The following is a 16,752-nucleotide window of genomic DNA, read 5'->3' on the forward strand; positions in this document are numbered from 1 at the left end:
AGTAAGGCCGGGTACACATATCCGGTTCTTTGCCGGTTTGACGGATGCAGTGCACGCCAGTACAGTATGATACACTACAGTGGCAGCGCCACAACTTCCAGGTGACATGCGCCGGTCAGATGACGGCATGTTACCGGTGCTTGTTGTGCTGCCAGTGTACTGTATACACTGTACTGGCGTGCGCCGCATCCGTCAAACCGGCGAAAAGCTGGATGTGTGTACCCGGCCTAAGAGGAAGGGGGGCCTAGAACTGAACCCTGACAGTAAGAGGAGGGCGCCTAGGACTGAACCCTGAGGAACCCCAACTGTAAGGGGAAGAGGAGCCAGCAAAAGAGTGAAGGGCGGTCAGAGATAGGAGAACTAGGAGAGAGCGGTGTCCTTGAGCCCGATAGAGGGGAGCATAGTGAGGAGGAGCTGGTGATCCACAGTATCGCAAGTAGCAGAGAGATCCAGGAGGATCAGCAGAGAGCATCGACCATTAGATTTAGCTGTTAGTAGATCATTAGAGATTTTAGTAAGAGCAGTTTCAGTAGATTGTAAGGAACGGACACAAGATTGTAAAGGGTCAAGAAGAAAGTTCTGAGTGGATTAGACGGGGGTGGACCAAGCGTTCCTAAAGTTTAGAGATGGTCAGGTTAGAGATGGGTATAGTCAAGGTATGGTTTTTTGTGAAGGTGTTAATCATGGCAGATTAAAGATAAGAAAGAGGCCAAGGGTCCCGTTACACGTAGCGACGTTCCAGTGATCCCGACCTGGTCAGAATCGCTGGTACGTCTCTACATGGTCGCTAGTGAGCTGGCAAACAGGCAGATCTAATTAACGACGCAGCAACGATACGGCGATCCCCGGCGGTCGTTGGGACCCTGTCACACAGCATCTATTCTGACGACTCAGACCTCGATAGAATGCTGCGTTCCGAGTCGCCAACGAGGTCGCACGTCCTTGTTATGGCGTCAAACATAGTGATGCATGCTGCCCAGCGGGACACCAACTATCAAAAAATGAACCATGGTGTCCAGGTACGATCGGCGATATCACAGGGGGGCGGTCGCTGCTGCTGCGTCACACGTAGCGAGGTCGCTGTTGTGTCACAAAACCGGTGACGTTTCAGCGATCTCGCTTACGACATCGCTATGTGTAACGGCGGCTTAAATATTTTAGTTAGGTGAGTGGTGATGGCTGGGGAAAGTAACTGAACGAGATGTGAGGGAAATAGGGTCACTAAGGTGAGAAGAGGCAAGAAGCCAGGTAACTTCTTTTGTGACTGGTTCAAATACGGAAAGTGATTTTTGGAGAAGTGTGGGAGGAAAGGGAATCCTTCAGAGCTGGAATCGCAGCTACACTGCTCAGCACTACTGTGGTGTAACGGTCCTCATGCTGCATAGAGGGGAGGGTGGGGATCCCGCTAGTCTGTGACTTCATAGCAGCTCATCTACACCCAGTAAAGAGGCGATATACTGGCCAGGAATAGTGCTATTTATCAGTTACTCACAAGAGCTTATTTTGAAAAGTTGCAAGAAGATGGGCCCATTTCAAAGGGAAGCTGTTGGCGGGTTGTTATGCCTCACAATATAGTAGCTGCAGTGATTACCTTTTTGTTTTATGTGCCCTTGCAGTTCTCCAGCCTCGCCCCCTCTTTCCCCCTCCTCTCCATGCCGTCCTCCTAACAGTGATTGACAGGTCAGACCTCTCTCTTCTCTGTGACCTTCTTGCACAGGCGCCGTGATTCGTGTCAAGGTTGGGAATTTAGGGAAAACCCGCAAATTGGGTTTTTCAGGGTCACAGAGACTGAGTTCAAATTGATCTGCGCAGATGTATGTATGAGGAGCAATAACTACACAGAGATGTGTCTCTATTTGGAAGAAGCTCAAAGCTCTTCTGATTCAAATATAGTAAAACACACACAGTTATTCAGTTCAACATTGTCCCTGATTGGTCAGAGATATCCAGCAATGTCCATATAGTACGTCATTAGCCTGTTTCTTACTTCCTAATACCAGCTTAAACCAGCTACTGAATACTTCTTTGTTAACACATTGCTGAGCAAGAACGAGGAGTCAACCTCCCACATCTCACATCCCATATCTCACATGGTGAAAACTGATTACAGATTCTCTAAGTATATTCAAAATACCTTTTTGTTTATTGTTCATTTTGTCATATACACACAGATAATTCTGCAATAACATCTATACTTTGGTTATTTACACACACAGATGATCTTATTACATTTGGACAAACGACCTATAGCCCAGGCTACCCTCACAATCCCAGGAGCGGAACTTAGTTACGTCCTGATGTCAGTGCAAGAGCTGAAATATCCATTTGTGCATGTGCAGCTTCCACATGCGCGAGGTCTGACGATGAAGCAGATCAGAGCCGATACCTCCTGCAGCCGTTGACGTTCCGGGGGGGGGGGGGGGGGAAGCAGATGGGAAATTTTGTATTTATCAAGATGCTCCTGGGAACAATGGCGGCTGCATGCTGTGTCGGCCTCTGATCTTATAGATGATTGTATAGACTGGATATAATGGTACTAAACGCCGCTAAGACAAGTTTGTCAACAGTGTTACCATTCACTGACTGCAAGCAGGATTCTACTTATAAGGATAAATTTAAAATACAAAGTTTATTAAAAAGTTGCTGAACGGTTGACTGTGTGATGGATGTTGGAATCAATTTCCACATCTTGTACAACAAGGCTCATCAGATTCAGTTGCAGGACATGTATTTGTAGATGATTGGGGTGGATGTTATTCCGGGGGTGCAGTTTTGGATCCAGGAGCGTCCGTCCGCCTCTTCTCTAATCCATTTGCGTTCCTTTTCTGTACAGATAGGTCAGGATGACGTCTCCTGAAATCTCCAAGATCTCCTGGGGCAGCATGAATGTTTCAGGCCAGGTATATAAAGACTGCAAGGTGTGGCCCGGAGGAAGCAGAACCTGGGACTGGAGGGAAACTGGAACTAATGTAAGAGGAGAGTCTGGCGGTGTTACTCGTATAGGGCCTGTGAAATTAAAAAGAAACCTGCTCCTGTTCTACTGTGACATGGTCTTAGCAGTTTCCTGAAGTCGCCACCAGAGGGAGCTCACAACATACTGATTTTATTTGGATCCCATTGTGTCCAGTACTAGCTGTATACTTGAGCTCCCCCTAGTGGTGGCTGCAGGCAGCTGTTTTAGCTCTAGTACAGCTCACAGAAGTATAAAATTTGTACTAAAATAATTAGGGGATGGTTATGAACTTATTTTTCCTGCACCGCAGCATCTCCACACACCTCAGCCTAGATGAAGCTCTATCTCTCACTGACCCATGTTTAGATATTATGTGGTTGAACACTTGTCAATTGATATTAGGTCAGTGTGGGAGATCCTCTGCGATCAGAAGGATCCAGGATTCTCCAGTATTCGGACTCCTCCATGATTTATCAGGCTTGGTGTTCTATGGTCCCCATAAACATGTATGATACTTGTATTGCCACTCAGTCAGCTGGTCGTGGCAGAGTTGGACCCTTACAGCACGATCGCAGGGTGTTGAGGCAATCGGAGGACTGACACTGGCCTCCTTGTGGGTTGGATACTTTGGACAATCAACTCCTAATACAATAACTGTCAAACACTGACAGGATGGTGTCATACACATGACTAGTAGGGTTTACCTAGAACCTGGTAAACCCCCCCCCCTGAAGATGTTGCAACAACAGGGGACACCGGGGTCACTATACAACGGAAATCCCTGCCACGAGGGGTGAGGGGACTCTTCTTACTCACCTGAAGCTGACTCCTGAGCTCCCTAGCGTTCCCATACAGGTTCTTTCAACCTGTTGTGAGCAGCATACCTAATTCCCTGATCTCACCCTGGCTAGTGAGCAGGCTGACAAGATCACTAGACTCGCCAATGCAATACAGAAACATGACAGTAGGAATACAAACAGGGGAAATAGATATGCGAAGGAAAAAACACTTCAGGTGTCTTAAGTGCGGCAAACACTACTGCTTCACACAACACTGCAGACTTCTTCCAGAGCAGACTCTTTCCAAAGTGGACCGCATAGACATGAGGATTCTGTTTCTATAACAGGCATCATGTGATCAGATCACATGCCTTAAATAGGGAAGGGGAGTGATCCCAAAGAGCCACAACTGAGATTGTCAGCTACAGCTCGCAGCCAGGCAGGAAAAGGGTGCTTAACCCTCACAGCACCACAAGCAAGGAGATGTTGTTATATAACAGCAGTGGACCTGCCACCAACGAACTGCTGTGACCGTCTGACACCAGATTCACTTGGGGTCTCCACCCGAGTTAAATATGCTTTGCAGGACATGGGTAATACAGTGCATTATTGATGTGCTCAAACCATCGTGTGTCCAAGTCTGCTTGTGGGACCAGTAAACATCGTAACGCCGCATTCACGCAAGGAGGATTTGCTGAGTTTTTGATGTTGCAGCATTTCTTTTTTTTTCACCTTTAAATTTATGTTTTTAAATAAAGCTGTTTTTATATTTTTCTGCTATTTGGCTATGATATATTTGATAGTTGTGTGGATTATGTGCTTTTTCGTTTTTTTTCGTTTTTTTTTAATTTTCTCTCCTCTTGGTGGACTTTCTACACCTGCTGCAATGCGCTGCGTGATGAATAGGTAAAACCTGCGCAGGAGACACTGACCTTGTGGATTTTATACACCGACCCCCCGCACGTCAGTGTATACAGCAGGCAGGAGACTTCTATAAATCCTATCCACTTTCCTAGAACTATAAGATGTTGTGCAATTAATGCAGCATGAAAAAAAATTCACGATCAATCAACAATTATTTTATTTAAGTATTAACAGCAATTTTAATGAAAAAAAATTACCCTGCAAAAAAAACAACTTGATATTTGGTAACCACTTGTACCATAACGCTGATGCTATTAAATAGTGTATATTTTAAACAAGTCATAATTTCCATTTTTTTTTTTTTTTTTATCTTGGCTATAAAAAAATTGAATAATTTTTTAAGTTGCATGAATTTCACAATGCCATCGATTAAAACAAGGGCGTGTTGCACAAAAAACAAGACCTTATACAGTTCTGTAAATAGGGAAAAAAAAAAAGTTAGACCACAAAAAATGACTATGTATATTTAACAATGTGAATTCTCTTGTGAAAAATTTGTAAAACTTTTTTTTAAAGATAAAAATTGGTTATTGCTCAGCTCTAATCATGAGCATACAAAAATATTATTGCAAGTACCAGCAGATGAATGCAGCAAAGACTACAGATATTTATTTTTCTTTCATGCCCAGTACAAAAAAATTAAACCATGATCAAAATGTTGTATGTAATTTAAAAAAAAAATGGCTGTCAAAATGTGGTAAGGAAGAAAAAAACCACACTAATATATTATTTTTTTTTTATTTTATGTAATTGCTTCTTTTGCAAAAGTAGCAAAACATTATAAACGTTGCATTTTCTTGTTATTAATGCACAAAATAAAATGTTAAATTAATTTTATTTTTTTTTTTAAAATTATTGGACAAAAGTAAATAAAGCTATATGAATTTAATGTGTGTGGGAATGAATAAATTTGGGTCAGGGTAAAGGGAAAAAAAAAAAATATATATAAAAAGGCACTAAGCCTTGTTCCATGGATGTGAGAACGCAGCCAAAGGATAATACTACATTAGACAAGGCTGGAGCAGAAAATGTCACCAAATTTTACTGCAGGTATAACTCTTTCAGTTAGGGCACGGGCTATGTGCGCACTAGAAAAGTGATTTTTCTCAAGAAAATTTCTTGAGAAACTTCTGGGAGTTGAAGATTACCGCACCTGCGGTAAAAAAACGCACCAAAACTGTGGGAAAAACGCATGCGGTTTTGCCGCAGGTGGGTCCCTGTGGTTTTTTATGCTGTAACTGCCATAATATATAAATAAAGCATGCTGAAAAAGAGAAAAAAGTCATTTCCTTCTGATATAGATAGAGAATATATAATAATATAGATAGAGGACAGATCAATCAATAGTCCCTGTGAGCACACACTGCATTTCTCACGAGCGATAGTGTGTTCACATTACCGAGCGTGAGAAATGACCTGTAATTACCTCTGCAGGCTCGTTACGAGGCTGCATTCAGCGCTGTGTGTCTGTCGCGGCTGGATGCAATAGTCGTGGGACCTGCATGGGTTACGCCGGAGCTGTGTATTGGGGGGGTTTAATAAAGGGGTGAAAGAGGGGGCTTTTTGTCTTTTATTTAAAATAAAGGATTTTTCGTGGTGTGTGTTTATTCACTTACGGGTTATTCATGTCAGCTATCTCATAGACGCTGCCATGATTAAGCCTGGACTTAAATGGCAGCGATACGCTGCTATTTACATCGTTATTACCCGGATTGCCACCGCATCACGGCAATCTGGAAGAGCCGGGGACACTCCGGTACTGCCGCATAATGGATGCGACATTCTCGGGGCAGCGGCGGGCTGATATTCGGGGAGGGGGGGGGCATTAATCCTCGCCCTCCCCAGCCTGAGAATACCGGGCCGCCGCTGTGTGTTTACCTCGGCTGGACGGTAAAAATACAGTGGAGCGCACTTTTTTTTTAATATATATATATATATATATATATATATATATATATATATATATATATATATATATATATGTATGTCCGTTTGATTTGCATGTGTATTCTATATGTCTGTGTGTGTTTACTCTGCTCCGCTTCTTTTTCCTGTCATACAGCACTTCCTGCAAAACACAGCCAGTGATGAACATTACCGCAAGTAAACCGCGGCTATACCGAGGGTATACTGCACATCATTTGCTACCTGCGGTATTTCGCGATTACATTACAGTGAATGGAGTGAAATACCGCAGGTAAAACTGCAGGGCCTAAGGCCCTGTGCGCACACTGCGTTTTTACCCGCGGTTTTGCTGCAGAAATTTGAGAAATGTTTGTAATCTTTCTCCAGATATTTCCCAGCAAAACCTGTGGGGAAAAAAAAAAGAGAATTTTGTTTACTTACCGTAAATTCTTTTTCTTATAGTTCCGTATTGGGAGACCCAGACCATGGGTGTATAGCTTCTGCCTCCGGAGGACACACAAAGTACTACACTAAAAAGTGTAGCTCCTCCCTCTGAGCTTATACACCCCCTGGAGAACCAGTCCTAGCCAGTTTAGTGCAAAAGCTGAAGGAGAATAGCCACCGACAAGTAGAACCGAGCAAGAATCGGAACAACCGGAGACTCTGTCCACGACAACAGCCGGTGATAACGCACGGAACAAGAAAATTGCCAACAGGCAACAGGGAGGGAGCTGGGTCTCCCAATACGGAACTATAAGAAAAAGAATTTACGGTAAGTAAACAAAATTCTCTTTTTCTTTATCGTTCCTATGGGAGACCCAGACCATGGGACGTTCCAAAGCAGTCCATGGGTGGGAATAAACAGAAAAAACTAAAGTAGGCGGCGCCTAACTTCACAAGTGGGCGACAGCCGCCTGAAGGATGCATCTGCCCAAGCTCGCATCTGCCGAAGCATGAGCATGCACTTGGTAGTGCTTCGAAAAGGTATGCAGGCTAGTCCACGTGGCAGCCTGACAGACTTGTTGAGCCGTAGCCTGGTGCCTAAAAGCCCAAGAGGCACCGACAGCTCTGGTCGAGTGTGCTTTGAAAAGCTTGAGAGGTGCACCGCCTAAGCGCAGCGGTGCGAGACACATAAATCCGGAGAGCACGCACCAGATCCAGAGAATGCAGCGCTTTCTCAAAGCGATGAACAGGGGCCGGACAGAAGGAAGGCAAGGAAATGTCCTGGTTAAGGTGGAAGGGAGACACCACCTTAGGAAGAAAGTCCGGAGTCGGACGGAGAACTACCTTGTCTTGGTGAAAAACCAAAAGGAGGAGAGCGCAGCCAAATCAGAGACTCTTCTGAGAGAAGTTATGGCAACTAGAAAGGCCACCCTTTGCGAAAGACGATACAAAGAAACCTCCCTAAGGGGCTCAAAAGGGGGTTTCTGCAATACCGTGAGGACCAAGTTAAGGTCCCAGGGACCCAAGGGCCGCCGATAAGGTGGAATGATGTGAGACGCACCTTGCATGAAGGTGCGAACCTGAGCCAGCCGGGCGAGACGCCGCTGGAACAGCACTGATAGAGCTGAGACTTGTCCCTTGAGAGAGTTAAGGGACAGTCCTAGCTGCAGACCGGACTGTAAAAAAGACAGAAGGGTCGGCAACGAGAATGACCAAGGAGGATGACCGGAAGAGCGACACCAGGACAGGAAAATTTTCCAAGTCCTGTGATAGATCTTGACGGAGGAAGACTTACGGGCCCGAGTCATAGTGGAGCTGACTTCAGGAGGAATACCAGAAGCCGTCAAAATCCAGGAGTCAAGAGGCACGCCATCAAATTGAGTGCCGCAGAATTCGGGCGGAAAAATGGACCTTGCGAGAGTAGGTCCGGATACCAAGCTCGCCTGGGCCAGTCCGGTACAATGAAGATGACTCGACGGCCCTCCATTCTGATCTTGCGCAGGACTCTGGGCAAGAGAGCTAGAGGGGGAAACACGTAGGACAGATGAAACTGGGACCAATCCTGAACCAGAGCGTCCGCGGCGAAGGCCTGAGGATCGTGGGAGCGAGCCACGTAAACCGGAACCTTGTTGTTGTGATGGGATGCCATTAGGTCTACGTCCGGAGTGCCCCACTTGCGGCAGATTGACTGAAACACTGCCGGGTGCAGGGACCACTCGCCACCGTCCACTGATTGATGGCTGAGATAATCTGCCTCCCAGTTTTCTACGCCTGGAATGTGGACTGCGGATATGGTGGACTTGGAGTCCTCCGCCCATTGAAGAATGCGTTGGACCTCCAACATTGCCAGGCGGCTGCGTGTCCCGCCTTGGTGATTGATGTAGGCAACCGCTGTCGCGTTGTCTGACTGGACTCTAATGTGCCTGCCCGCCAACAGGTGGTGAAAGGCTAGGAGAGCTAGAAGCACGGCTCTGGTTTCCAGCACATTGATTGAAAGGGCTGACTCGGACGGAGTCCAAGTGCCCTGTGCTCTGTGGTGGAGATATACCGCTCCCCAGCCGGATAGGCTGGCATCCGTGGTGAGAATCACCCAGGACGGAGTCAGAAAGGAGCGCCCTTGGGACAGGGAGAGGGGTCGAAGCCACCACTGAAGAGAGCTCCTGGTCCGTGGCGACAGAGCCACTAACCTGTGTAAGGAGGAAGGCCGCTTGCCCCAACAGCGGAGAATGTCCAGCTGCAGGGGGCGCAGATGGAACTGGGCAAAGGGAACCGCCTCGATGGACGCCACCATTTGACCCAGCACCTGCATCAGGCGCCTGAGGGTATAACGGCGGGGCCGCAGCAGAGAGCGCACCGCTAGCCGGAGAGACTTTAAATTTGCCTTATATTACATCATATCCCATGGCCCAAGAACCACCAACACCAAAGTAAGTTGCACATAGAAAAACTTTAATTGGTTGGGTCAAGCATATAAATATTACATGGGATATAAAAATTGTGACAAGTAAGAAGGTTAAATGACATATAAGAGCGAATAAAGAACCCCATGTGGGGCTGCATGGATCAAATTAGGTGCACACAAAAGGGTGTACTCCCAGCAGGGCCAGTGTAGGTGCCTTATACAAAACGCAGGTTCACCTAATCAAGAACTCTAGGCACATTACAGATAAATGAACAGGAATATATTCCAGCAGAGCCAGTGTAAGTGCCTATACAAAAGATAAATTCACAGTCAGTGACAGAATAACACTTTAATAGATGACAATAGGCATGTTACTCACACACATCATCCGGTGAACAGGGATATGTTCCCAGCAAGGTCAGTGTAAATGCCATTGCAATAAACAGGTTCACAGTGAGTGATAGAGTAACACTTAAGTATATGAACATAGGCACACTGCCCAGGCATCTAGTCCAATGGACAGGGATATATTCCCAGCAGGGCCAGTGTACGTGCCTATATCATAAACAGGTTCACAGCAAATGACAGAGTAACACTTTAGTGAATGACAATGGGCACATTACACAAACACATGGTCCAGCGAACAGGGAAGTATTCCCAGCAAAACCAATGTAAGTGCCTTTCCAAGTTCACAGTAATGACAGGATAACACTTAGTACATAATCATAGGCACATTACCCAAACACATAGCCCGGTGGATATTCCACCAATTATAGCACTCACATGCAGTCACACAAGGGGAAAAAAGTCCCAATACGTATTTCGTGATGACTTCCTCAGGGGACCATGGACAAAAGGAGGGAAATGGTTGCATTTATACACTAGTGTATATTAGATCATTTGCAGCACCTGTCGCTGCTACAGAGCACTAAGGCACACTGAGCAGGCGTGGGTGGCTACTCCAGCATCACCTGGGCCAGGGAAAACCCCTTTGATGACGTCAATATTACCCAGGGGACACTTCAAGGAGAGCCACACACACTGCACATGTGCAGAGCCGCAAACAGGAAGTAAAGCTGCAAATGCCATGTCTACTCCTGGCAAAAGAAAGGGCAAATCGCATTGGGAATCATACAAAGTGCATAGCACTATAGAGGGATAAGAATACATATAATTACATCATAATTACATCCAGTACTGTATACATAGAGCGTAAGGACATTATTCATGCATATAACAACATATTAAACAGTAAGACGCAGTCCAGTGAACAATCTCATATAGACGATCAGGATATACTGTATTCCTTCCCAGCTCATTCTCCAATGCAGGCAGACCACCAGGTTAGTGACACAGAGAAATATTGCACCAAGAGCACAAACGTAGACAACTGTAGAAAAAAAGAGGACACAAAGAATCCAGTTAAAAAAAATATTTATAAAAACCATTATGTACAAAGCAGATTCAATCACAGGGGATCCGCAACCAAACAAATATTGCCCGTAATGGGGTATATGTCAAACGCAGACGAGACCTACTGGATTATAAATAGGAACTAAAGGTCTGCCTCTCATTCAAACCTCGAGGGGCCACTGTGTCGAGGAGAAATATCCAACGACATTCAACCCGTGCCAACACCTTATGAATATTACCACCCCTTAATCCAAGGTGTACACGGTCAATCCCCCTCACCTTAAAGCTTGAGGGGTCAGACCCGTGATGCACCCTAAAATGGCGGGGGATGGTCTTCAGGGAATCAACATCCTCAGGTTTCGCTTTTTTAGCCGCGATGATGTCCCTAGTATGCTCCCTCGTCCGGACCCGCAATTCACGACTAGTGAGTCCGACATATATTAAGTCGCAAGCGCACGTAGCGTAATAAATTACGCCCGTGCTACTGCAAGAAATATATTGCCGGATCTCGAATGTTTTGGAGCCGTCCGATCAGGGTCTTCTGACCACTGACATCTATCGGAAACCCTCCTCTGTGAATGTTTTGTTACACGCATCTTCTGGCCATCCGCATTCGACCATCAATGCTATCCCTACTGGGCAATTTATCCGTTTGAAACGGATTTGCTCAGAGACGGATACATTTGAGGGTAGGGCCAGTGAGATGCGTGATAGATTCAGGGAGAGAGGGTACAGCTCCAGATCCATTAAAAAGGCCTATAGTCGGGCTAAAGTAGCTCCGAGAGACCGACTTCTTTTACGTTTCAATCCTGATAAGACGAAGCCTGCTGAACCGAAGGTGCGTTTTATCTCCTCATTCAACCGTCAATGGGATCATATTCGTGGCATATTAACTAAGCACTGGTCTGTCCTACAAACGGAACCTGTGCTGAAAGATATGCTTCCAGACCGACCCCTCATGACGGCACGTCGGGGCCGGAGCCTACGTGATATGTTGGTCCACAGCCACTATGTGGCACAAAAGAAACCACCATTTATGATGGGACGTTCTATCTGTGGATCATTTCCATGTGGCTCATGCATTGCGTGCCGTCACGGTAACATCATCAGGGCAACATCCTTTGCCTCCTCGGACGGCTCCAAAACATTCGAGATCCGGCAATATATTTCTTGCAGTAGCACGGGCGTAATTTATTACGCTACGTGCGCTTGCGACTTAATATATGTCGGACTCACTAGTCGTGAATTGCGGGTCCGGACGAGGGAGCATACTAGGGACATCATCGCGGCTAAAAAAGCGAAACCTGAGGATGTTGATTCCCTGAAGACCATCCCCCGCCATTTTAGGGTGCATCACGGGTCTGACCCCTCAAGCTTTAAGGTGAGGGGGATTGACCGTGTACACCTTGGATTAAGGGGTGGTAATATTCATAAGGTGTTGGCACGGGTTGAATGTCGTTGGATATTTCTCCTCGACACAGTGGCCCCTCGAGGTTTGAATGAGAGGCAGACCTTTAGTTCCTATTTATAATCCAGTAGGTCTCGTCTGCGTTTGACATATACCCCATTACGGGCAATATTTGTTTGGTTGCGGATCCCCTGTGATTGAATCTGCTTTGTACATAATGGTTTTTATAAATATTTTTTTTAACTGGATTCTTTGTGTCCTCTTTTTTTCTACAGTTGTCTACGTTTGTGCTCTTGGTGCAATATTTCTCTGTGTCACTAACCTGGTGGTCTGCCTGCATTGGAGAATGAGCTGGGAAGGAATACAGTATATCCTGATCGTCTATATGAGATTGTTCACTGGACTGCGTCTTACTGTTTAATATGTTGTTATATGCATGAATAATGTCCTTACGCTCTATGTATACAGTACTGGATGTAATTATGATGTAATTATATGTATTCTTATCCCTCTATAGTGCTATGCACTTTGTATGATTCCCAATGCGATTTGCCCTTTCTTTTGCCAGGAGTAGACATGGCATTTGCAGCTTTACTTCCTGTTTGCGGCTCTGCACATGTGCAGTGTGTGTGGCTCTCCTTGAAGTGTCCCCTGGGTAATATTGACGTCATCAAAGGGGTTTTCCCTGGCCCAGGTGATGCTGGAGTAGCCACCCACGCCTGCTCAGTGTGCCTTAGTGCTCTGTAGCAGCGACAGGTGCTGCAAATGATCTAATATACACTAGTGTATAAATGCAACCATTTCCCTCCTTTTGTCCATGGTCCCCTGAGGAAGTCATCACGAAATACGTATTGGGACTTTTTTCCCCTTGTGTGACTGCATGTGAGTGCTATAATTGGTGGAATATCCACCGGGCTATGTGTTTGGGTAATGTGCCTATGATTATGTACTAAGTGTTATCCTGTCATTACTGTGAACTTGGAAAGGCACTTACATTGGTTTTGCTGGGAATACTTCCCTGTTCGCTGGACCATGTGTTTGTGTAATGTGCCCATTGTCATTCACTAAAGTGTTACTCTGTCATTTGCTGTGAACCTGTTTATGATATAGGCACGTACACTGGCCCTGCTGGGAATATATCCCTGTCCATTGGACTAGATGCCTGGGCAGTGTGCCTATGTTCATATACTTAAGTGTTACTCTATCACTCACTGTGAACCTGTTTATTGCAATGGCATTTACACTGACCTTGCTGGGAACATATCCCTGTTCACCGGATGATGTGTGTGAGTAACATGCCTATTGTCATCTATTAAAGTGTTATTCTGTCACTGACTGTGAATTTATCTTTTGTATAGGCACTTACACTGGCTCTGCTGGAATATATTCCTGTTCATTTATCTGTAATGTGCCTAGAGTTCTTGATTAGGTGAACCTGCGTTTTGTATAAGGCACCTACACTGGCCCTGCTGGGAGTACACCCTTTTGTGTGCACCTAATTTGATCCATGCAGCCCCACATGGGGTTCTTTATTCGCTCTTATATGTCATTTAACCTTCTTACTTGTCACAATTTTTATATCCCATGTAATATTTATATGCTTGACCCAACCAATTAAAGTTTTTCTATGTGCAACTTACTTTGGTGTTGGTGGTTCTTGGGCCATGGGATATGATGTAATATAAGGCAAATTTAAAGACTTTTTTTCTGCTGTTTCAATATGTCCCTGAAGTTGTTGCCTTTTACCTTATATAAGTCTGCTTTAACTGTCCTGGTTGTTGCTAATAGCCGGAGAGACTGCTGTTTGACTAAGGGCAACTTCACAAGTGCCGGCAAAGACTCGAACTGCATCCCTAGGTACGTGAGACTCTGGGTCGGAGTCAGGGTGGACTTGGGAAGATTGACAAGCCACCCGAATTGGGCTAGAGTGGCAAGAGTGAGCGAGACACTCCGCTGACAGTCTGCGCTGGATGGAGCCTTGACCAGAAGGTCGTCCAGATAAGGAAGCACTGCCAAACCCTGGAGGTGCAGGACCGCAATCACTGCCGCCATGACCTTGGTGAATACCCGAGGGGCCGTGGCTAACCCGAAGGGGAGAGCCACGAATTGGAAATGATCCTCTCCTATCGCAAAACGTAACAAACGCTGGTGTGACACTGCGATTGGCACATGTAGATAGGCATCTCTGATGTCGAAGGACGCCAGGAAATCCCCTTGGGTCATAGAGGCAATGACCGATCGCAGAGACTCCATGCGAAAATGCCGCACCCGGACATGCTTGTTGAGAAGCTTGAGATCCAGGATGGGCCGGAAGGTACCATCCTTTTTTGGAACTAGGAATAGGTTTGAGTAAAAACCTCTGAACCGTTCTCGAGCAGGAACCGGTACAATCACACCGTTTGCCTGCAAGGATGCCACGGCCTGTGAGAAGGCGGCGGCCTTGGAGCAGGGGGGAGTTGAGAGAAAAAATCTGTTTGGCGGGCTGGAAGAGAATTCTATCCTGTAGCCGTGAGATATGATGTCTCTCACCCACTGATCGGAGACTTGCTTTAACCAAGCGTTGCCAAAGTGGGAGAGCCTGCCACCGACTGAGGACGTGGCTGGAGCGGGCCGAGAGTCATGAGGAGGCTGCCTTAGTGGCAGAACCTCCTGCGGACTTCTGCGGACGCGCTTTTGTGCGCTAGTTGGATTTCTGATCCTTAGCTGAGTTAGCGGACGAGGCGGAAGGCTTAGAGGATGACCAGTTGGAGGAACGAAACCTCGATTGATTCCTACCCTGGGCGGGTTTCCTGGTCTTGGTTTGTGGCATGGAAGTACTCTTCCCGCCAGTAGCTTCCTTAATGATTTCATCCAGCTGTTCACCGAACAGCTGTGAACCAGCAAAAGGGAGCCCAGCAAGAAACTTCTTGGAAGAAGAATCTGCCTTCCACTCTCGAAGCCACAAAATCCTGCGGATAACAAGAGAATTAGCTGAAGCCACCGCAGTGCGGTGAGTAGCCTCTAGCATTGCAGACATGGCATAAGATGAAAAAGCTGAAGTCTGAGAGGTTAAGGTAACCATCTCAGGTATAGATTCCTTGGTGAGGGAATACATCTCCTCCAGAGAAGCAGAGATGGCTTTGAGAGCCCACACTGCTGCAAAAGTCGGGGAAAACGCGGCCCCCGCAGCTTCATACACAGATTTGGCCAAAAGGTCAATCTGACGGTCAGTGGAATCCTTAAGTGAGGTGCCGTCAGCCACCGACACAACGGTCCGGGCTGAGAGCCTAGATACCGGAGGGTCTACCTTTGGGGAGTGAGACCACTCCTTGACCACCTCAGGTGGAAATGGAAACCGATCATCAGAACCACGCTTTGGAAAGCGTTTGTCAGGGCAGGCCCTGGGCTTGGTCACAGCGGTCTGAAAACTGGAGTGGTTAAAGAACACACTCTTTGCTCTCTTAGGCGAGGTAGACTGGTGCTTTTCTGCCAGAGAGGGTTGCTCCTCTGAGACTGGCGGATTGAGATCCGGCACAGAATTAATAGAAGCAATCAAGTCACTAAGATCTGAGTCACCCTCAGAGAAATCGATGGGATACATAGCCTCCGAGCTCCCCGTGAGGGCATCCTCCTCATCTTGCGAGTCAGCTCTTGACACAGAGCCGTGGGATGAGGAGGGGGAGGAAACCCTGCGCCTTCTCTTAGAAGGACGGGGTCTGGGACCTGATGATGAATCCTCTGTGAGCTCTGATGGACGGAGGTCAGAGGATAGGAATCCTCTGTCAAGAGTATTAGAGGCACCCTGTGAGGAGGGCTGATGCATATTCATCAAAGTCCTGGACAAAAGTCCCATGGACTCAGCAAATGACTGGGATATGGACCTAGAAAAAGACTCTACCCAGGCCGGGGGTTCAATCACAGGTGCAGCAGCAGCCTGAGAGACTCCAGGCTGTGGCACCGCCAAGTTAGAGCAACCATCACAGTGTGGATAAGTGCTCGGCTCAGGCAGCAGGAGCTTACATGCAGTGCATACAGAATAAAGCTTTGGAGCCTTGCTCCTTGTGTGAGACATGCTGCTGGAGTGGGGGCTTTGCAGAGAATGAACCCCAGGGAGAATATACAGAGGTCCACAACCGGAGACCGGCTGTGGCTAACCAGACCGCTGGGCGCGGTGTTGTGTGCCCTCCAGATCCCGAAGCCCGGTCCCCCAGTGCACAGCACCTTAGCAGAGATGCAGAGTGCAGAATATCCCAGAGCAGAGTGAACTCTGCGTGAGAAATGGCCGCCGGAGCGAGGAGAGGGGGCGGGACTAGGGGGCGTTCCTATAGGAGAGTGGGAGAGTGTCCCTCCCCTGTGTAGAACGGCCGCCGGGAGGAGCCGAGCCTGTCCCTCTGCATGAGTGACATGCGAGGGTAGGAAAACTAAAGTAGGCCTCCGGCGAAGCCGGGGCCTAAATTTAAGCGGCGAGGCCGACAAGCAGGCACCATCGGCGCGGTTCTCAGGCAAAAGCTAGAGAACCCGCCGGAAAAGGCAAAATAATCATATA

The 16,752-nt window shown here is 46.9% G+C and overlaps 1 protein-coding gene across 2 annotated transcripts in view; it reads left to right on the forward strand.

The window, feature by feature from the left end:
* Positions 1 to 16,752, forward strand: part of AAMDC (adipogenesis associated Mth938 domain containing) — a 42,343-nt gene that overhangs the window by 21,258 nt on the left and 4,333 nt on the right. For both annotated transcript variants that reach the window (XM_075337510.1, XM_075337511.1), the window contains exon 2: positions 2,834 to 2,969. In XM_075337510.1, coding sequence (XP_075193625.1) covers positions 2,844 to 2,969 — 126 coding nt within the window. In that variant the 5' untranslated portion in view covers positions 2,834 to 2,843. The remainder of the gene's footprint in view (positions 1 to 2,833; positions 2,970 to 16,752) is intronic.

This window comes from Anomaloglossus baeobatrachus, chromosome 2 (assembly GCF_048569485.1).
Source record: "Anomaloglossus baeobatrachus isolate aAnoBae1 chromosome 2, aAnoBae1.hap1, whole genome shotgun sequence".
Lineage (NCBI taxonomy): Eukaryota > Metazoa > Chordata > Amphibia > Anura > Aromobatidae > Anomaloglossus > Anomaloglossus baeobatrachus.